The 23566-nt window shown below is 27.5% G+C and overlaps 1 protein-coding gene across 18 annotated transcripts in view; it reads right to left on the bottom strand.

The window, feature by feature from the left end:
* LOC112601865 (calcium/calmodulin-dependent protein kinase type II alpha chain) overlaps positions 1-20617 on the bottom strand; it is a 49058-nt gene extending 28441 nt beyond the window's left edge. For all 18 annotated transcript variants that reach the window (XM_025349700.1, XM_025349702.1, XM_025349705.1 and 15 more), the window contains exons 1-2: positions 20190-20617; positions 5972-6066 (exon numbers count right to left, since the gene is read on the bottom strand). In XM_025349700.1, the coding sequence (XP_025205485.1) occupies positions 5972-6066; positions 20190-20254 (160 nt within the window). In that variant the 5' untranslated portion in view covers positions 20255-20617. The remainder of the gene's footprint in view (positions 1-5971; positions 6067-20189) is intronic.
* Between the last annotated feature and the right edge of the window lie 2949 nt (positions 20618-23566).

Below are 23566 nucleotides of genomic sequence, written 5' to 3'. Positions count from 1 at the left end.
TATTATCAAGAGAATTTGTTTAATTGGTTTTTTTTCTCCGACTATACTAATACAGGTGCAATGTTAAACGAATCGATAGTAATTATTTTAAAGACTTTACATTCACTTATCAAAATTGGAATAGGAACTTTCTACCTACGTAAAAAAATATACAAATATAAGCGTATTTATCTACACATATGCCCTATAATTTGTAATATTTGTATATACAGTATTAAATATTAAATACATATTATACACAATGGCGCCAAGTCATATACATTTAAGTGAAGCAAAATCAAAATATTTATACGCCTACCCACCATCACTGAGGATGTTGTCTACCACTAATTCTTAATAACTTGAGTTATTTATTTTATTATTTAGTATAAATATTATGTAATGTAAAAACAAAAACATAAATACAAATAAAATCACCTACCCTCTTATTATATGAAGCAATTACTTTAATTTATGTATAGGTTCGGCGCCACTGATTATACATATTATACATGAGTGTAATTTTTTTATGTACCTAGTACTTACCTATAATAGTAAAATAAAAGTTTATTTTACAAGTTAATTTTATAATAGTTTTTATTCTACGTTTGTGTTTTTTAAACAAAAATTTAAAATATTTTATTTAGAAATATATAATATTATATCTGTTTAATTTTATTTATGAATTCAATTTATAATATTATGTTCATAATAATAAAGGTTATTAGTAACTACCTAAAGAGGTAACCCTGTAATATTAAGTTATCATTATTTTATATCATAAGATTTTAAAAGTAAGTTTCAATATTAAAAATAGACTGAGTTTGGAGTTAAGTGAGCTATTTTAGTAAAGCTCAAGTGTTTTATAATAAATAAGAATGATAAAAAATTAATTAAAAAAGTAGTTTTGATTATTAATTGCTTTTTGTAAAACAAATTGTATCTTGTTAAGTTAGAAGTTATTTTGAAAAAAAGTAACTCGTTATGTACTTATAACTTACTATCAATATTAAAATGATTCATGATCATCAATAATTTGTTCTTCAAAGGTTTTTACCAAATTCAATCATATTATTCATTTCATAACTGTTAACTTTAAATAATAATCTCATCATACACATAATTATTTCGTAAAAATGTTACAGGTTATCAGATATTGATACGGGATAAAAGTAATACGCAAGCCTAAAGCTGCTCCTCACTCGGTTAGTCCATTGGTAAATTTATATAGTAGGGCAAAAATTAGTCGATACCATTTAAATTTGGTTATTAAAAAGCAAAAACCGTTTTAAACGTACATTGGATATTTGTTTACAATTTAATCTTCTTTTTGATTCATATTATTGAAAAATAGTAAAAATAAAATGATTAAAAATATGATTAATATACCTAAATAATTAAAATATATTCACTCAAGCAAGAGATCGTATCAAACCTCACGTGCGAACGCGGGGATCACGTTCGACGATCGTGCGAAATTGTACAACACTGCAATGTATACATTTATTCTGACGGATTTATACATGATTAATGTTGTGTATACATATAGGGCGCAGGTCCAGCTCGTTACCCCGTCTGATTCTATACTCACAATAAAAAAAAAAAAACGAGAAAAATTCCCCCTCGGTGATCCATTACCCTATACATAACTTAACCTCTCTGTTTGCCATTTCGCAACGCCGTGTACGTGCAGCACGATGTATAATACGTATAATATACAATACGTGTTTTGTTTTAGGTTTACGAGTGCTGCCGATGAAACGTGACATCGGCTAAAAACGATATACGCGTTGTCCGGTCACTCAAATCGGCGTAGTGGCGCAGCTCAAGGTGGTCATTTGTATTTATCATGTCCAACAAAACCCTCTGTAATATTATGTCCCTCTCATGCTCTTAATCTGCATACTTGGACGATTATTTATTTTTCCTTCTATCAATGTTTCAAAAACATGTATACTTTTCGAGATGACAAGTGTTTGTGTAAAAAGAATTGCTTTGTATATGCGTTCCTCTATCTCTTTCTCTCTCTCTCTTCTCCCTCCCACACACACACACACACACACACACAAATGCACTCTGTATACATGGCTTGCGGTCAGATTCGTGTCGCGCCGATTTCCGCGGTCGTGCCCGATCGCCGTCGAAAAGTAAATATAAGCGGCACACTGGTCGTCGTGGAGCGAGCCGTAAAAGCGTGCGTTTAATCAATACCGCGCGCCGCGATGGTGCGAGCTGCCTCTTCGCGCACTACAGACGCTCCCGTCAGTTACCATTCTTTGAATCTTCTTTTTTATGTTTTTCCCCATGGCCACGTGCCAGTTCAATGACGAATCCCCTCCCCCCACTGTTTAAACTTTCAACGAAGTGGTCTAATTTAAGTTTTGTTATTTTTTTTTTAGTTTTTTGCTCTTATTTTGCAAACAAAAGTTGAAGTCAATAAATTGCAGTCGATTAATTGAATATTATATTATATTATTATATTATTATTTTTTTATAATATGGATTTATTTTTTATTTTTTAATAATATATAACACTTACATATTTTGTACACTTTTTTAAACGAGTTTTTGATTTATATCGGTACTTAAATTCTATTGTAAAAAAACGCCACAAATTGTTTTGATTTAATGATTTTTATATATGATATTATTACCTACGTGAAATAGGATATGTATTTAGTATTATGCTATTATGTTAAATGTACAATTATATAAATATTAAAATACAGAATTTTGAAGCAGAACAATATGAATACTGATTAAGCATATTGCAGTTGAGTAGTTTCCAATAGAATTCACAGAAATGTTTTCATAACATAGTTATAACATATTGGCTACAATGTTGTAATCATACGACACGCTAGTTCTCTAATTCTTTTTTATTGAGCCTATCTAAAGTAGTTATATGCATACAGTATTTTTTAAATTTTTTTTCTTGGATAACCGAGAGTGAAGGAGAGATCTATGTAAACAATACTACTCCTCTGCTGCTATCGTTTATTGTAGTAAATTCAATAAATAATACATAAAAACCTATATAAAATTATCTAGCCTCGTACGCTAAACTTATCCGTTGTACCTCACCGGCCTGACGACACACACACCTGCCGGTGTCAGATTGTAAATACGTTCTCCAGTCTCCATAAAGGAAGAGTTCAGTTCGTCAATACGATTCTTACTTCCGCTTCAGCAGTTCTTTCAATGAATACAGTTTTTAAAATAATTGATTTTAAATAACAAATCAATTTTAGAATATATCATATCGATTGTCTCAGCATATACTTAGCGTAGGTATATCATAACTTTATTGTTATTTTATATCACGATAATAGTTTCAAAATTAAAATATTAAACTTAATTGTACAGGGTAATGAAATTAATGTATTAACAATTATTTACATATACAAAATCAAGACACATAAAAAAAAAATTATAACAATAGTAAATTAATACCGATATATTTGTTACATTAATTTGTCATACGTTCTCTAAAGCATTCTGTTATGACTTATAAGACAAATAACATTTAGGCCTGTATAATATATATTAATCAGAAAAGGTAAATTAAGTTTAATTAGTATTTAATTTTGAATAATTTCGGCATGGAGCGGAGGTTGAAATGTAGACTAATATACCTTTTATATAATAATATGGCAGTATTAAATATTACAGTATTAGTCCCTATTTTTATTATTATAACTAAAAATGTAGTATATGTCCATTACGAATTTACAATATCGAAAAATATCTAAATATGTATTATACCAATAAATTTAATGAGTGCCTTTATGGAACACATCTAAGATAAAAAGAATTTATAAATAGTGTAATAATTCTTTACTGCGTGAATTAGTACGTAATTTCGTAAAATTCGTATGTATTTTTTAGCGTTAAACGTGTAAAATTACATTTATTAATAGCTATAATTATATAAATAAAAATAATATAGTATTACTAATTAAATTTATAGAACTAAATAATCAAATAATAATTGAATATTATATGTTGTAGAAACCACATATTACATGGGATTAAATAACATACAACATACAACAGCAGTTTTATTACCGTATCGTATTATTGGTAATATTATTTTTTATTATTTAAGTTAATTTAAAATTTTTTACTGAGCTATAAAGTTGAGTACACTAAATTGTATAATAAATTATCCAGAATAGTTAAGAAATTGACTAAACATTTTAGAATTAGATTTTTAAACTTCCAAACAAAATTTTTTTTTTCATGATATTTATTGATTTATCATCAAAAAAAATAAAAAAAACAACTAAAACACGCAAATTCTAGAAGTCTACAATCCTATTACCTAGTTAGGAAATATTTAAAAGTTTAAATAGGAAATTTTCTGATTGTATTAATAAATTTATAAATTTATAAATAAACATTAATTATATTTAACTTCTAATTGTTCTCAAATAATCGTGTAGTTTATAGAAAATATAATTCCCAAAGATATTTTATAAATTGTAGGTAATACCATAAATTTACACTCGTAGTTTTAAATTCAATGATTTTTTATTTATTAATTTAACTTATGCTTACATTATTAACTTTGTAAAAAACAAAATAATTTATCGTTAGAATATTATAACTGTACAGCAAATTAAAAAAGATAATATTAATTAAGCCCTCTCCTCACAAAAAAAAATAATAATTGTTTCGAGTAAACTATTCAAATTGTATAATTAAAATTCTTTGTTTATTATTGTTATTCATTTTATGTATTTTTAAAATAACTATGTATTATATATAAATTATACATATTATTGTTATTTTATATATATATATATATATATATATATATATATATGTATGTACATAATTTAACATTTTATCACTTAAATTAATTGTACATTTATAATTTAAAAATCTATGGATATTTGTAATTCAGTATAACTACTATTTAATATTTTAATAAAATAAATATTACTAATGTAAAAATTAATAATACATTTTTAAAAGAGACTTATAAATATTTTTCAGGTTAATATTTAAATAAAGCGTACATAAAATAAAAATCAATTGGAAACACATTTGTGTTATATGTAATTTAATTTCCCATGGTATTTGAACGTTATTGAATTTTAGGAACAATGAAAACTCCATTACCGTACCACCCAAAAATATTTCAAATACCAGAGGAGAACACTAAGCTTATTATTATATCATAGTGATTATATTTTGTCAATTTATTGAAACATAAAAATACAATTTTAAAATGTCACGTATATTGAACTGAATCATTATCTAATAAATTAGATATTAATATTAATAATAATTTGACGTGAATAATGCTAACTTATTGTTTTTCTATGTTACATGTGAATACAATTTTTAATAGATATATAATATTAATTTTAGATAGTACTACTTACTTTTTAATTTGCATCTATTAATTATGTTTATAATGTTGCATATCTGAATTATTCTGTATTAGAATTAGAATAATTGTTGTTGTTTGTTTTTAATTATAAAATACCCATGTTTATTTACATAAAACCAAATGGACATGGTAGATTTCCTAAAAAAAAACTTGAGAAAAATTAGATTTTCCTTCACAATTTATAAGTGTAGAGGCCATTCCGTTATATTTTTATTGCTTTAACTGACCACCAAAATATATACAATAACTTCGCTTTTTTTCATTTTAAACCCTAGTAGGTCGATGAAAGAAGGTCAAGAAGCTATCTCTTGACCTACACTGGTATTTTTAATCCTACCTCCTACCACTTCTAGAAATTTTAGTTCTTGACTTTTTTTCTAAAAGCTTTAGGGTTTCGCTGTTCATAGTATAAATAATAAATAATATGCCTACTACGTGACCTCTTTAGATAGTAAACCATTATAAAAAATTAATCTCAGATCTCATTTTAAAATCGTTTTTAAAGTATACTTGATGTTTTTCATTTTGTTAACTCAATTTAAAGATAATAATTTTTTTTAGGTTCTCAAAAGAAATACAAAATTAATTTACCTCGGGCTGATAATTTTTTCGTGTTTATAATTTTGGCGGCGAATTCCAATCCTGTGTGCTTTTGAATACATTTTCTTACAACAGAAAATGCTCCTCTAAAAAAAAAAAAAAAACAACAAAACATTTATTTGTAGTTTACATCTAAATAGTTCATTTAAATTTTATAAACAAGAAAACAATATAATATAAATCATAATATTATTATTACATGGTAACTATTACTTATATACGAATATCACTTATATGTCTATATAATTATTCTAAAAGATTAGGTACATGAGTAATAATACGAACTATTTTATTCAAGTTCTCAAACTTTTTTAAAATGAATTATATTACAAATATCGTTTACAGGAAATATAAATAAAAATGTAACTTTTATGTTATGCCTATGTATATAAACTATTAAGTTTTATGTTATAAGAATGACGGAGGTAATACAACAATCTAATGTAATCTTCATTATTTTTATATAATATTTAGATAGCTTTATATTTATAACAGGGGTGGCCAAACTAAGACTGCTGTCATTGACTTGTGCGGCTCGCATTTTATCACGAGGTACAAAAATTGTTATAGAAGAACATTTTTTTTTTTCAATATAAATTTATGAATTTACGCATTTGAAGAAGTATAATATTTTATTTATCTATAATATATAGAAAAAATTTAAAAAACAAATAAAGTGTTTTTGATATAATATTTAAATGTATATATTTTCTTATTTTTAATTATTAATCAATATTTTATATGGTTTCGCATTCTACAAATTTTATTATATTTAGTATCATATTTTATTTACAATAACTATATATATATTCATATGCCCTTTCATTTTGGCTTTTCCATATTTATTAATATATTGAGCGGCTCGAAAGTCTCTTCTCATTGGCCATCCCTATAATATAATATGATATGTAATATGTAAAGTATATTATAGTATGTTTGTTAGATAAATTCGTGAATACTTAATAGTCAATTTTTTATTGTGGAAACAGGAAGATACCTAATTGAGTAATACACATATTGTCATTTTTCGATAAAACAAAAATTTTCTTAAAAAATTTAAATTTAAATATTTTGGTTCTTATGAATTATTTATAGAATTTAAACATAAGTATTTAAAAATCTTATTTTTCTTGATTTTTTTTATATAATTGTTAATATTAAAAAAAATAAAAATATTCGCTCGATCAAAAAGTGTAAAAATTAATAACGAAGTCTTACATAAGTTCTTCTCATAAATATATAAAAATATTTAACATTCATAGACATAACATTTTTTATAAGCATTTGAAGTTTAAATATTGATAAAATTCGTCAAAATCACAGATATTTGCAAATTTTTGTAGTTGAAAATGGATTAAATGTGCAATTTTAATAGGCATAAAAATTGAATATAATATTTGTCATAAACCATTAATACTGAAACCAAAAAATCAAAAAAATATGCAAGCATAATTTTTTTTATTGACATTTTAAATTAAAATTTGGTCAAAAATAAATAATATTTTAACAATAAATAATTATTGTTTTACATTATAAATCATGTTTTTTGGTAAGCTTGGTATTTGCTTATAAGTTTGAATATTTTTTTGTTAATTTTGAAATAGAGATCTTTTTTTGTTATACTTATAATTTAGATGATTATGAAAGTTTTTTAATTAATTTTCTGAATGTATTGCCATTATGTTGATGTTTATTCAACATAAACCAATAAAATATTAGTGCTATTTCATAGAATTTTGAGAGTTTCTGTAATTTTTTTTCGTTTACACACCCATACTATCTAACCCATACTGACATACTGTGTATGCGTAAGTTAAAGTGATCTAATTATTGCCATATTTTTCAGTAACAAATACATTAATTTATTTTTTTATAATAAATATTTAACTTATATCTATGAAATTGAATTAAATTGTGTATTTAACATAATAAATAAACTATAGATTCAATATTAAGTTTTCATACTCATTTACTACTATTGTGAGATAGTTATTGAAAATAACTAAAATTCATCAATCATTTGTATTCATATGTAAAATAAAAGTATAAAACCATATTCATGTATACTATTGAATAACTCTACTAGATAAATGCAGGTATTATTATCTTGAGTACGTTCGAATTGAATCTTATATGAGCATTTTAAAATGTACTACCTATACACCATTAAGTTTATTTAGGTATGTATTAGTTCAGAACTATTGAATTAATGATGTGAACCGATTCATTAATAGAGAGTGAAAGAGAAGTTGATATATATTATATAAAACTATCAAAATAGTATTTACAATTTATAATATATATCCCGATTACTTGGTATATCATTTTGATTATTTATGCAATGTGGAATCGTAATAAAAATATGATTTATTATTATTTGTATAAAGTTTATACTCAATATTACTAAATTTTGAGAGATGTCAATCATTCATTGGTCATTGAAACACCGAACACGCACAATCAGTTTAAGTTGTGGGTATTTCAACTCTCAAGTGCATTTAATTTTTACCATTTTTTTAACCCGAATATGTCCTTGATTCGTAGCCTAATTTTTAAAGATAGAGCTAACGATGGACTATCATACTATATGAAAATACAAATGTGTTAATTATATACGTTATTTTCAAAGTAACGATTGTGGAAACGATAGGGAAACTGAATTTTATTTTTACTTCGTTAATAACCAAGCACGATTACCACTCATTTACAATCAATAAATGTGAAGTAATATCATAATAGACAAGCAAAACTTTCATAGAATATCTTAAGTAAAAAAAATTTACAAAAATTAGTGCACTAGCTTAAATTTAAAATGTGTAATAATGAGTTTAAGACAAAATAATAGAATACAACCAAATATTTTTGGGTTAAAAACCAATTCACTTTCTTATAGTGACAACCTAAATAATTTATGACTCATCGTTCAGTTATATTTCAAAAATATGATATTTTTGGGGGGAGGGAGGACGCTCACGGGTGATATCCTTGAATACACTCGATACATTAAATAATGATCAATTTAGGATATACTTAGTAAACTACCAAAGATTGTTCGGCAACCGAATCTAGTGTTTTCGGAAATTGCAGTAGGTATGTTACCTTATATCTTTACATATTTTCATCATCGAGTAATGTTTTGACGAATAGAACACAATTGAATATATTTGTTAATAGGTTAACAAATACTTTTAAGTAAAAAAAAATAAACACGATTACATATGAAGTTATATGCACGTTGTAAAATTTATTAATTTTACTATATACCTAATAAATATCTAGTAAAATATGGACACTTCTATAACAATCAATATAAAATTATAAAATTTATCTAATGAGAATAACTAAATAATAGTAAAATAATTATTGAATAATTAGATTTGTTAATAAATTATTAATGACGTTTAATATTTCATATAAAATTGTGTAGTTAAAAATCAGTTAAAATCGTAGGCAATCGTGTAGGTAGCTAAAAAAGGTATAACCGAAAACGAACGTAACACATTTGTGTTTTACCGGTTTTGACGGGGTATCTCGAGTGCGCCTTCGGTTTACAGTGCTCAGTCTACATGCGAGAAAATTTCATACATCGAAGACAATAAAAATAAATTTCAAAATAATAAAATATCAGGACTAAACTTTTCCAAAAAATGCATTTAAACACTTAAAAATAAATTAATAAAATTTTTCTAAAAAAAAAAAACATTTAAAATAATTATTACGCTCTCTTAAATTTAAGGGTGTAGGTTAAAATAAATATATTATCATAAATAAGAATCAAAAAATATTTTTGCGGTATAAGCCAGTTTACCTCTTCGTGGTGCATCCCGGGTAACTCTAAATGACCTGGGACACACTAGGGCTATATCAAAAATACGACTTTTTTTTTTTGGAACGCACTAGGAAAACTCTAATTTTGATAAATACCATTAAATATCAGTTATGGATTATAATGAAATAATCATAATTTATGTATTATTTATATTATAATTTATAACATAACACAATTGAGAATATTCTTGATGTCATGTAGGACTTTTATAAGCAAGGATACATATTATAACTCAATGTTTTTCAATCCGCACACTTTCATGGGTAATCACATATTGTACTCAAATTTATAACATACAAAATACTTTTTTAACTCAAAAATTATTTATATTATGGCTCTCTCCTCTTCTATAAGAATATCATAGTATTTTAGATTTACTCGTATATCCGTATCAATAGCGGATTTAAGGGTTGAATATCAGTCGATGAACTTTTATAAAAAAGAGACTTCGACCCATAATTGTATAATTTTATATTTCAAAATATTAACTTAATAATATCTTCTACAAAATATAGATGCTAAATAATCAAGTTATACAACGCTTAAAGAGGCTAGGTATCTAACATTATATAATATTAAATCCACTATAGATCCGCATATACTCGTATACGAATATACGGATATAGTGAATTTATCTTGTCCCGCGCGATATTAATGTATTATTATAATATTGTGCTAATGGAGTACGTATAAATACTATGATACCAGTGTACCATATTATAATATGGTCGACAGCGTTTAAAAATATAACGCTAGACTCCTGCTGATGATGAGACGACGGATAGTGCCAAACGGCGAAAAAGAAACCAGCTGGCACGTCGTATATTATAATAATATATACACAGTATTATACACATCACATACAAACATATAGTGTATTTCAGTACTTATGTAGGTAAGTCGTTGATGGTACCTATACTGTGTATAATACCATTAGTACCTACATTATATAACGCACACGCGAACGCGCCGTGCCTCAAAAACAATCTACTCACGCGTACTCATCAAATCGGGGGAGACACAAGTGTGTTGCCAGCAAAAAGTCGCGTCACGTAATGTGACTTAGAATTGTATTATATATTTATAAATATTATTCAATTATATACACGCATAACTGTGTAATGTGATAGTATTTTATAACGTCGATGTAATAATAATGATCGCTATATATATGAAATATATATCATATATTATAACACTATAGTATATAATTGTTATATTATAAAAATATTGCACCACGCATTATTAAATACAGGGAGTTTCGCCGTATTTGCTTTCGTACACTCAAGCCCGACTTCTATAACCTACACACTTCTCTTTCACCACCGAACCAAACTTAAAATGAATGTCATAACACTCATAACTAATGAAAGTTTAAAACACTAGCTGATAGACATAATAAAAATTAATAATTTGAAAATGTATAAAATTCAAATATATAATTATTAGCTCTATTTAAATTAGCAATTGTCTCTGGCCTTGACAAATACTTCTTTGTTTAAGATAAATCGGTTGAAATTTCTAAAATTGATATTGACTTTAAATATTCGACATGAAATATCACGGAGAAACAACATGAAACAATAATATTAAATCTATTCCATGGGGAGACGACTATAATAATATAAGCTATCTTTGTAATTTTTCCAAACAAAGTGTCGAAGTAAAGTAAATTTAACATGATCAAATTTTAAGTTAAATGGTATCTAGCTACCTACATATAGAATTATAGGTATATACTATGTGCGCTACACATGATATAATAAATGTATAGACATCTAGAAGAATGCCTCTCAGGTACCTATATAATTTAATAAAATAAATACAATATTTGTTTCTCATTTCTTGGTATAAGCTGATGGCGATGACGATACGACAACTAACAGAAAATCAATTAAATACCTTTACCTGGTATTATTGGTTGCAGTGTGTGTGTGTGTGTGTGTGTGTGTGTATAATATGTACAATAACTATAATATAATGTCTGCTTTGAGTATTCAACGTCATCGTTGTATTACAACTTATAACGTACTGTACAGTATATAATTATTATAAACGTGTGCACTCCTTTGAATCCTTACAATTGGCCTAATTATCAATTGTAAATCTAATTTCTTGTACATTCCCCTGTTGGTGAAGACCTACCAATAATATTTGGAACGTTATAGGAATGTGTACACAATTTAACGAATGTGAATATGTGTGTGTATGCGCGAATATGTCTGTGAATTGACAAATGAAACGATTTATAGGCTGAAAACTATTCTAATATCCCTTCATTGTATAATATGTTATACGCACCAGTAATCCGTTCGACATTCTTAATTAATTTTTAATCATAGTTTTTTTGTTAAACTATCAGATTTGTTTTCTTATTTATGTCCTAATAACTATTCAAAATTTTGAATTTGCGGTGGCCCTTAATTTGGATTTCATTTAATTATTAATGCATAAACACCCAATACTTATAATTAAATAATATGGGGTTTGTTGTTTATAGATCAAACACGTCATAAGTATTTACAATTTAGGACATCAAAAATTGAGTATTTTGGAGGTATGCCAATGGAATATATTCAGTCAGTTAAATTGAAACATGTTAAAAAGTATTTACTATAAAAAGTGCAGTATACTACAGTACCTATATACATTTTAAATAATGAGGTAAAAATTTCATTGAAACGTGGTTCTTTTAAACTTTATAGGCATGTAATGACCATATTGGTATGTTATATAGTTTACAAATCGTATCTGACTTATTTTATATTTAACTAACATAAATTTTTACTAATTTTGTGAAATTAGAAATAAATATTAGTTAACATTTTATAAAATTAAACTAAAATAATGAATACGTATACAATTATCATACCAACTTTTAAAGATAATATTTAAAATTAATAGCATACTAAAAAGTCCTATTATATACTGCTATACCTAGGTATATACACTTCTCCTTTTTTTATAAATCTATTTATATTTCAAACATATTACATTATATAAACGAGATTGCCATTTTATGATATTTTAACTAGCTCAGAAAATATTTCTATGATCCTTAAAATTGTTTTATAAATATCAAGAGAAGTACAACTAAAGCTTCTTAAGCTCTAATCTGTCTCCACTCAACTATTGACTAACTTATTCAACTAACTAATCTCTATATGCAAAACACAGATTCTAAAACAACATTGATGACTTCTTTAAAATATTATTTAATCATATCTAGTTGGGTTAATTTATTGTAGTTTATGTACCAACATTACCTACCTACTGGAATTTAAATGAAAGAATAAGTAAAAATAGGTAATTGTGTTGTTCTCTATAGTAGGTAACGAGTGTAGTTCATTTCGTTGAGTAAGTCACTATTACAGTTAACTTCAAATGCTTAAAAAAAAATAAAATAAGCATACCCATGTGTCTCTTTAATATTTATAAATTGCTATGAAAAAATCTTAAGAAATTTTATATAGTTATATACAATTTTCAAGCATTTTAATAGAGTAAATTTTTTTCAACAATATTAAATAGGTAAATTAAATTCCAGTGAATCTAGAGAATTTTTAAACATTAAGAATCTTGCTGATTATATTGAGAATAACTTTATAAAAATTGGTTAAAAACTGGGGATTTGTATAAGGGCTATCGGTCTTAGACCTTTGATTTTATATAATATACATATTTGTTAAATAAACATGATCCTGTATTTCTTGTAACAAATTAAATAATACTAGAAAGTTTAACTTGATTTAAACTTAGTAAATTACATACTTTTAACACAGTAATTTGTATTTTTTTGACTACATATAAAATATAGCTTAGATATACAATTTAAAAAATTAAAAATTAATTATCTGTAATCTATAGAAATCCTATACAAACAAAAAAATATTCGATTTTTGTGAGTCGAAAATTCCCTGTGTCATGCGTAAACCTTTCTTTAAAATACAGTATTTAAAAAATTGACTTAGAGATGCCCATTATCGGGTATTAATATGATTACCAATGTATCACATTCAAAAGTATATTAGGGTAATAAACTTAACTTTAAATCACTTACTCATACATAGAAACATTGCCTTTTTAGCATAGAAAAATTAAAAAGTCAAAAACCCAAATATCTATAAAATACTCAAAAAGAGTTATAATATTTTAAAAATTTTATCACGTATACAAAATATTTTATGAAAATATAAAATACCTATTTTAAGGGTTAATTGTTTTGAAATGGACGGCAAATTAAAAAAAAAATCAATTTTTTTGAAAATTAATTTTGCGTAAAATTCCCGTTTCCACTATTTTTTTATTTTTTATTTTTTGTTTTCTCAATTGTTTGAAAAGTATTTGGAATTTTCAATTTTGACTTCCCAAAAGTATTAACCAGCTTCACTTTTCAACTAAAATATATTAAAATTGAAAATCAAAACATCTTTGTTCAATAAATCAAATACACATTCACACACACACACGTCATTGTAAAATCTATACGTATTCATCACTCAGCTCAGAATTTAAAAATTCTGTAACGTTATAATAACAACCGTTGTCAGAAATATTGATATTTAAATTAAATGGTATTCCCGGATGAATAATATAATATTGAGGTCAGTTGTTGTTAAAACAGTATTAATTATTTGATCAATACTTTGTGTGTATTTTGTTTCTAAAGAGTTTCAACTATGCATAATTAATATACAAGCACATGAACGATGAATATTTTAGAAGACGCTTTTTTTGTTTGTTCTGACAATTCTATAATTCACTAGAATCTTGAACAGCGACTGTAAATGGTATGAAATGAAATGAAATATATAGACTAGCATTTGTGCATGTACTTATGATATATAAATTCCCAATTTTCGAAACGTTTTAATAATGAATTGTTCAATTATTATTACTGCGCTATGATGTATTTTGTCGTAACGCGAAATTTATCCGCTATTGCACCATTTTACTCAATAGACCGTTTATCTAATATATGTATACAAATTAGATGGAAATTTGATGGTAGGGTATAATGTATTAGTGTTGATTTACGTTGACACTATAACTTAACCACACACCAACCTCGCACACCAAAAACCAAAAGGTTGAGCACACCTGAGTTGAGTACAATGAAACTGTCGTCATAGCGACAGCCGATGTGAATTGATTTTACTCAACTCCAAACACATATGTCACACAACCAACCATTATAATATGTATATTATTAAATATTATTGAACATAGGTATCGAGATAGATAAGAATACTATTATTCAATTTATATAGGTAACAAATGGTCAAAGGACACCTTTATGTACATATATTATTTAGAAGTGTATACGAGTATACACATTACTATAATACATACTATCGCACTGCAAAAAATACCGACCCCGATCATAAAATAATATTTCCGATATTATGTCAGACTTGCATTATAAAATACATAATATAAATACACCTCAAACTAGACCTAATATTAAAAATTTTTCCCATACGCAGTTACGCTCAAAATAGGATGTTTTGACTCAGATTGGCGGTGTAAGGAAAATATGAGGGGTGGTTTCTGAGATCAACAAATTCTTATTATTTTGATATTTTGATAATGAAAATGGAACGGAGTCATTAAAATAATGGAAACGAAATATAAAAAGGTATACCAAATTAATTTATTTCAACTGCAGTAAACCAAATATTCGTTATTAGTTAATTGTAATTATTTAGATATTTCAGACTGATTAAATTTGGGTTCTATAATCAGTTAAAATAAGGCCCTCATCGACTATTGTTGTGGTAAAATTATAGCAAATAAGTACACCAATAATTATGATAGCTGATCGTTGGTATATCTACCTGCGTATCAACAGAAAATCATATATTTAATGAAATAAAATTGACAAATATTATTATCATTATTATTATTTGTATTTGTTTAATTTTTCTTATCGTTCCACTATGGGTGCAAATAGGATTTAATAGTTATAGGTCTAGATACTTAGAAAATTAATATTCAAAATAAGCCGAATGATTATCAAGTTCAATAATCACAGAGAGTCCTTTCAAATCTGCAATTATTAAAAATAAGAGATGATATGTAATACATACTTTATAACAATATATGCCTATATTTAGATACAAATATTCATTATTTGTCAAAACATTATCTATCTTTGTTTATTATAGCCTAATTCCTGAATTGGGTTTTAGATCATATACGATATGTTGATGCATATTTTTATTTTTTTCATACATAAACTTGTACATGGTATAATCACAATTTCAATATATCATTATATAATTCGCACCACTAAAACAAGACTGTCAAAATAAAAAAAGTATAATTTTGAGAAAAAGTAATTTAAAATTTAAGACTAAGATATTTTTAAGAATTTTTCACCCATGAATTTAGACCTATAAACTTAAATACTTGCAGATATGCATTATTATATGATTTTTTTAATTATTACGAAATCAGAAATACTCTCTTAAACTGAAATAGTTAAGACCATAGCATTTTACAATATTATTTTTTAAGTGATTAAGACCCATATTTTTAGACTTGGTAGTAAAACGTATCTATTTGATAATACAAGACTGACAAACTGACATATTTCATATTACGGCTATAACATCACAAATTATGAAATACATACCACAATAATTCAGTGACATATCTATGGGGGGTATTCTCCCTCCCCCCTGGGTTATATAACATGTGTGTATTGTTATTAATTGTTTTTAGTATTTTTATAATTATTTTGAAATATTTTTTTCTCGGAGACATGAAGTAGGTAGTTAATATAATATATTGATTATTTGATCAAACACATACATATATTTTTGTTATCTATGGTCGAACCGGGTTAAAATCTATCAAATACCTACTACCTACAGCTTTTAGTTATTTATATTTACTATTTCGTTTTATGTTTGTGCTGTAGACTAAAAACATGGCTACGCTCAAAAATGGGTTAGGATCGTTTATGACAGCTTACATTATAATATATTTACAAGAAAATCAGTATACCAGTTGATTATATCACTGTAAGATTCTCTCACATGAAAAATCACAAGTTAGACTTTGTATTTTGAACATGTATTATACAGTATTTAAATAAATAAAAATGTCTTATTTTATGTATTACAATGTTATATTTTACAAGTATAAAATAGCCCAATTCCTGTGTCTATTAATAAAATTATTGTGACTGTGACGTTACTTTTTTAAGTAATTTTCTATTTTAAGAATAGGTGAAAATATATTTTGCTCCTCCCACCCTGTAAGAAAGGCTCTAGGTATGCAACTGCTACAACTCTAAATATTGCTATTTTCTAATCAACACAAAAATTAGTTTTTATTTTGCTCAAGAATATCATAAATCGAAATAAGGCAGTCCTGAACTTTGACTTCAGTGATTAATTGGATAAATATTTAAAAACTTTTCTACCATAAAGTAAGTATAGCTTGGTTACTTTAAATAGTATATAGAGCAATTGTTCTCAAACTTTTTATGCTCACGACGCATTTCTTAAAACTATACTGTTTGTTGGAACACTAAAGTAATAAAATAATAAGAAGCAAAAAAAAAAGGAATTTTTATGTTTATTATTACTTTTTTTGATTAATATATTATATACCTAATTTTAAATGAATACTTAATAACACTACACGCATATACCACGGTTGCAGTGAACCTACAGCAAGTTTGCGGCACGCCAGTTGAGAAACACTGATACAGAGCTGAAATTTATGAAATTTAAGTCAATGCGTTATGTTCAAATCATCGTGGCTGCATATTTGACAGCGATGGAAATCTGTCCCGAAATAGAAAAGAGAGGAGGATATGCTATATTCAGCTATAATGATCTCGAGGCTTACACTACACATCTTCTGCTACATGTTGAGAAGAAAAACCTATCTGCTTATCAGGTTCACATTACGCTACGCGCACGGCGCATATCGATTCGCTCCTGCGGTTGCTACAAAGTCGTGGGTTGGTGAGCTCGCAAATGAACAGACTACCAGAAGAAGAGGAAAAAATGAAAATCCATACCAGAATCATGGAGTAATAATAATAATAATATAAGCGCGACAAAAGGTTAAGGACTTATATAGAGCGCCACTCCAGAGAGCAATAGTGTCATAAGGGTCATTAAAAGGCGCATGCTTGCTAAAATTCACAGTCATATTACTACTAGTATATATAAATATATATTAGTGTGTGTTTGCATAAAGACGTAGAAAGGATCCAAAGTGGTGGTAGATGAGATGCGTAAAAATGAAGTGGGGGAGGAAACCGTGATGAAGAGAGTAGAAGAGAGAAGGGGCGGTTAGTAAAAGAGAAAAAGAGAGAGTGAGAAAGATAGAGAGAGAGAAGTTCGATAAATTCAACACCCAGTTGTCCAATGACAAGCAACACGAATTGGCATCTACACCCACCCTTTCTCTACCGACAGTTATCTCCCGTTCTCAATCTATATATATATATATATATATATATATATCATGACATAAAATATTTTGTTTCCGTCTCATCCCAATCACGTTAATCATATTTTTCTATTCTATTCGAAAACGTTATCGCGTAACCGATTAATACATTTACATATTTATTACATTCGATAAAATTATTAACTATATTACAATTAATCTGCAGGTTGTTATACACATACTATATTAATTACAAAAAGCCAATAATAAAAAAAATACATTTTACAGATTTCACTTCAATTTTGTGCGGAGGACCGATTTTTCATCCTTGACATATCATACTCAACGCGATAATAGTAGTAATAATAACTAATAATAATTTACCGTATGGACATAGAAAATATGTATGTCAACGGTATCATTCAATCACTGCGCATGCACCGAAATCAAAGTTGTCGATCGACTGCGCCTCCCGTGATAGTAATAATTTCATAATATATATATATAGAATATTATAATACCGAATATTATAATACCTAAAGATTACAGTTATATTATGCATTTATACTTCTATATGAAATTCGTATATTATACCTACACACATTATATTATATACGATTTTAATACACATCTCGGTGAGGCGCTGCCGTCTTAAAAGCAATGGCACGTGATTTATGAGCACGTGCATTACGACAATTCAACATCTATGACGTATGCCATGTACAGTATATAATAAACTGTGTGCGTATATAAATAAAAATATATATATTTATACGATATGCGGTTACAGAACCGATGGAAGCGACGGAAGAACGGAGGGTTTACGTGAGTGTGTGTGCGTGTTTGTGAGTGAATGTGTGATTGTAATGTTACGTGTGTGCACACACTAGTGCGTATAGCCGACTGGTTGGTGGGAGGGGATGAGAGGGAGGCCCCGATGATCTGATCTAATTTTGTAAACGTGTTGTTGCACTGCCGCGGTTCGTCAGTCAAATCCCTGCAGTCCTTGCAACCGTGTAATACATGTAAAACATGTATGGGGCAATGATAGCGAGCGTATAAAATATGTGCACAATTCATATATAATATGTATATACGTATATACATATATAAAATTATAATATATGATGTCTACAACACACAGCCACACGGCGTAAACTTGTTTTCGCCTAGGTCACAAAGTATATTATTACTCTTACTTTCACCTTATAGGTATACACATGTATACTACGTGTGTCTGTGTGTCTGTGAGTTCGCGTATATAATAAACACACACACACACATGCGCGGCAGTAGAACATTCGCCAGACTTAGATGCCGCCGCCGCCGCCGCTGCCGCCACCACCGACGACGACGCTTTATCGATTCGCGTTGAATATGTGCGAAATCCCTAAACGAGGATTACGTCCCCGCCGACGCACAGACGGGAAATAAACCATTGGGAATTCGTAATCGTCGAGTGGTTGAATTCCTATTGTTTTGCGGTGGGCCAGATGACACGTTATAATAGAACAGACGCTAAATAATAGCGTATATACACAATAAAATCATAATGTAACATGCGTGCAATCGGCGGATGACGAAGGAATAATCGACGCGAACAGGCTCGTGCGAGAACACACGGGAGTCTGCACGCTGAAATGATGAACGATGGCAGAAAAAAAAAAATTACAGACCTAAGAGAGTGTCGGTAAATATATCTGGATAAGAAAAAAACCGAAATCTGTACTATGGCGTAGCACTTACTGTGGCATACTAATATTATGTCACTGCGGTGCGTATACACTATGCTATTAACAGTTAATATAATAGTATAACACATCGTCGCTGTTGATTTCCAAAGCGATGAATGTATGTAATAAAAAATAATAGTACAAAAAATACATTGCCCGGAGATAAGCGCGTACAGGTACAACACCTGAGACGTCGTGGCGAGTGTGCATATAATAATGTATAGGTACTTACTTTCCGAGTTCTTCTTTAAGTTCGTAATTGTCACTAAATCGCGTACATACGAGCGGCGCGGCCATCGTGTCGTGCGGTGTTCGTGTGCCGTGTGCCGTATATGTATGCGTGTACGTGTGTACGCGTGTTGTGTGTGTGTATGTGTGTGTAAGTGTGTATACGTGTGGTTAGATTATAATTTTGTTTTTAAAAAAAAAAAAATTGTTAAACCGAGGGGTCCCGCGTTCGGCGTTCGAACCGTGTGTCTACTGCGTGCAGCACAGTACGTCGGCGTGCGGTGTAAAGCGTGTGCCGCGTTAGCGTTCGCGTTTGCGTTTGGGCGCGCGCGCGCGTTCGCGCGAGTATGTGTGTGTGCGTGTATTTGTGTATGTGTGTGTGTGTGTGTTTGTGTAAGTCTTGTGTGCAGTGCGTAACGCCGCGGACGCCGGTGCGGGTGCTCTGCGGGCGCCGTTCCACAATCAATACCGCAGACGGCGTCGGCGGCGGCCGGTCGGCAAAGCTCGGCCCGTCTCGGGCGAACCACCGAGCTACTTGTTGACATCCCTCTATTATAATAGTGTAGCGTAGTGGAACCGCCTATGCCGCCGCAGCTTGTACTCGATATCAGACGCCGGCGCCCCTTTTGTGTGTGTGTGTGTGTGTGTGTGTGTGTGTGTGTGTTGTGTGTGTGTGTGTGTTTGTGTGTGAAAGCGCGCCGCCGTCGCTGCTGACACAGCCGCGTGTGATATGTACAGTGTACACTTTTCCTCCCACCAATCCCTTACTACAACTTCCTCGTCCTGCGTCACCAACGTCCCTGCCATCACCATTCGCTCTATTTTCTTTAAATTATATATATATATATATTTCATATACGTACATAGATAAATCGTACTATTGTCAACTTAACCTACCCTTCCCTCTCCTAAGGGTGTTTCTGCCCTCTCTCGTGTGTATGACTAGAACCAATACAATCTCTTGCTATAATGAGCAATAAAATAGATTTTATTCACTTAGATGAGAAATTATACATGAGAGAAAAAATACTTAGAAAAACAATTTTTTTTTACAATGGTTTGTGAATCGAAACCATTTTAGCATCCAATATTCAATGTTCATTACAGTTAGATGGTTAAATTACGACAATAAATATCTACGATTCAATCTTTCAAAATGAAATAAGATAGTAATGAAAACTTTAATTTAAAAATGATTTAATCATATTATAAAACACTTTACTTCCGCCTTATTATATTCAATTATAGAGTACTATCAGAATGATCAACGATAAAAGAATTCGATTTAAATCGTATTTAAAATAAATTAAAATAAAGAAAAAGTAGAATTATAGTAAATTTTTTAATGTCTTATTATCTCTTTATATAATACGATATATTACTATACAATATATACATTTTGTGTTATTACTCTTATTATTTCATTTATAACAACTCACATTTTATATTAATAGTACCTAGGTAATAATTACGTTATAGACTATTATTAATTATTATATACCACTTTTATATTGTTATTACAGTGTATTTTTGTTAAATGGTATATAAATTGTACAATACATTTTATATTCAAACTAACGAGTTTTTGGATTTATTATAATCTATCTAAACTTTTTCAAAAAACTGTATAGGATAAATTTATATATTAGATTCTGAGCATAGCAATCTACAGTGAATGTGCTGATTTTACAATTATGTGTGTTTTTATTTTATTATAAATGTCGCCATTATTTGAGCAATAAAAATTATAAAATCATCAAATTTGAGAATGATGCCTGATAAAAATTTAATTAATTAGTACTATTAGAGGAGGGGGTAAAATTAGATACACAAAAGATAACATTTTTATTTATGAAAATAAAAGTTAGAAGACGAAATACTAAGTTTTTCAAAAGTTATTCCTAAATTAATAAAAAAATTAAATAAAAAATATAAGACAACAATTTTTTATGATTTAAAATTTTTACGAAATTTGCAAGATTATAAAAATAATATAGTAACCTAAATTATTTTGTAGTTTGAAATTTATAAATTATTAATACCTAAAGATTAATAAATTAATATAAGATCCTTTTTAAATTACAATCTGAGCATTTAAAAAAAGAAGTTTACTATAAATACATATACATTTAATATAAGTGATTTAAATCACTAAATACATTTCATATCCGTAACATTTCAATTAAAGTAATTTATTTTACTGTTAACATTATGATAGGTTAATTTGATTTTTTTTTTTTTTTTAACTACATTTATTTTATTATTAATATTTAACTATAATAATAATATAAATTTTTACCAAATTATATTATTGCGTTATTAATTATTGAGTCAATACCATTTTGGCATAAAATGGTGTGAACAAGTTCATGGTAATAAATAAGTAGTATCTTAAAACAAATCTATATATTTTTTAAATTACATTATATGTAATAAAATTCATAATAGATATATATCTAATATATGTAACAGTTTTATACAAATTAATCAATTTTGTAAAAATCGGTTATAAAAATTTTAGTTTTTCTTAAATAATAAAAATATTGAAAAATTTTTACTTTTGACTCCCCGAAGTAAGTACCTATAAGATTCAATTTTTTGCGCAAATATCTTGTTATTAGATTCGAATTAAAATGTTATTAATATGTATTAAAAATTGACAAATTATTTTGTAGTTAAACATTTTTATTTTTATCACCTTGGGTTTGAGAATTTAATAAGGTTTTTCAAAAATTATTTTTTAGTAATCAAAAATTTCAAAAATACAAAACCTTAATTTTCATTTATAGGCATTTTAATTTTAAATATTTAAACAATAAATAATATTTTTTTATTTTTTTTTTGGACACCTGTCTCATATCTTACTTTGTCACTCTTACAATTCCCGAGAATCCTCAAGAAGGCTCAAAAGAAACTGGTATCATGACTTACTTAAAGTATCAAGATAAAAAATTTAAATAAAAAAAAATTTATACATAAATTTAGGGTAGTCTGACTCTTTCTGTCATGCTACTCATATAAAAAATAAATTCTGATATCACATACTCTTATTGTTCCTTAGGGAACAGATTGTATATACTCTTAAATAAATAAAAAAAGAAGAAGTTATTTTTTTGAAATTTCAAGGTTATTATTTGTAGGAATATGAACATTTTCATCAATTTATAATGATCATATGTATTGTTATTTACTTTACTCAATTTAATTTTTAAAATATTTAATTTTCAGATATTTATTTGGTTATCCATCGGTATTTGACATTTTGGCTTAATTTTTTACTAAAACTACAAGGTTATCGAAATTTTATCGAATTTATAAAAAAAATATCATTAGAATTTAAATAAATTGTTATAATAATACCTAATTGTTTGAGATAAACCA

Source organism: Melanaphis sacchari, unplaced genomic scaffold, assembly GCF_002803265.2.
Source record: "Melanaphis sacchari strain LSU unplaced genomic scaffold, SCAv2.0 Contig7_pilon_pilon, whole genome shotgun sequence".
Lineage (NCBI taxonomy): Eukaryota > Metazoa > Arthropoda > Insecta > Hemiptera > Aphididae > Melanaphis > Melanaphis sacchari.
This window is presented reverse-complemented; position numbering and strand designations above follow the sequence as displayed.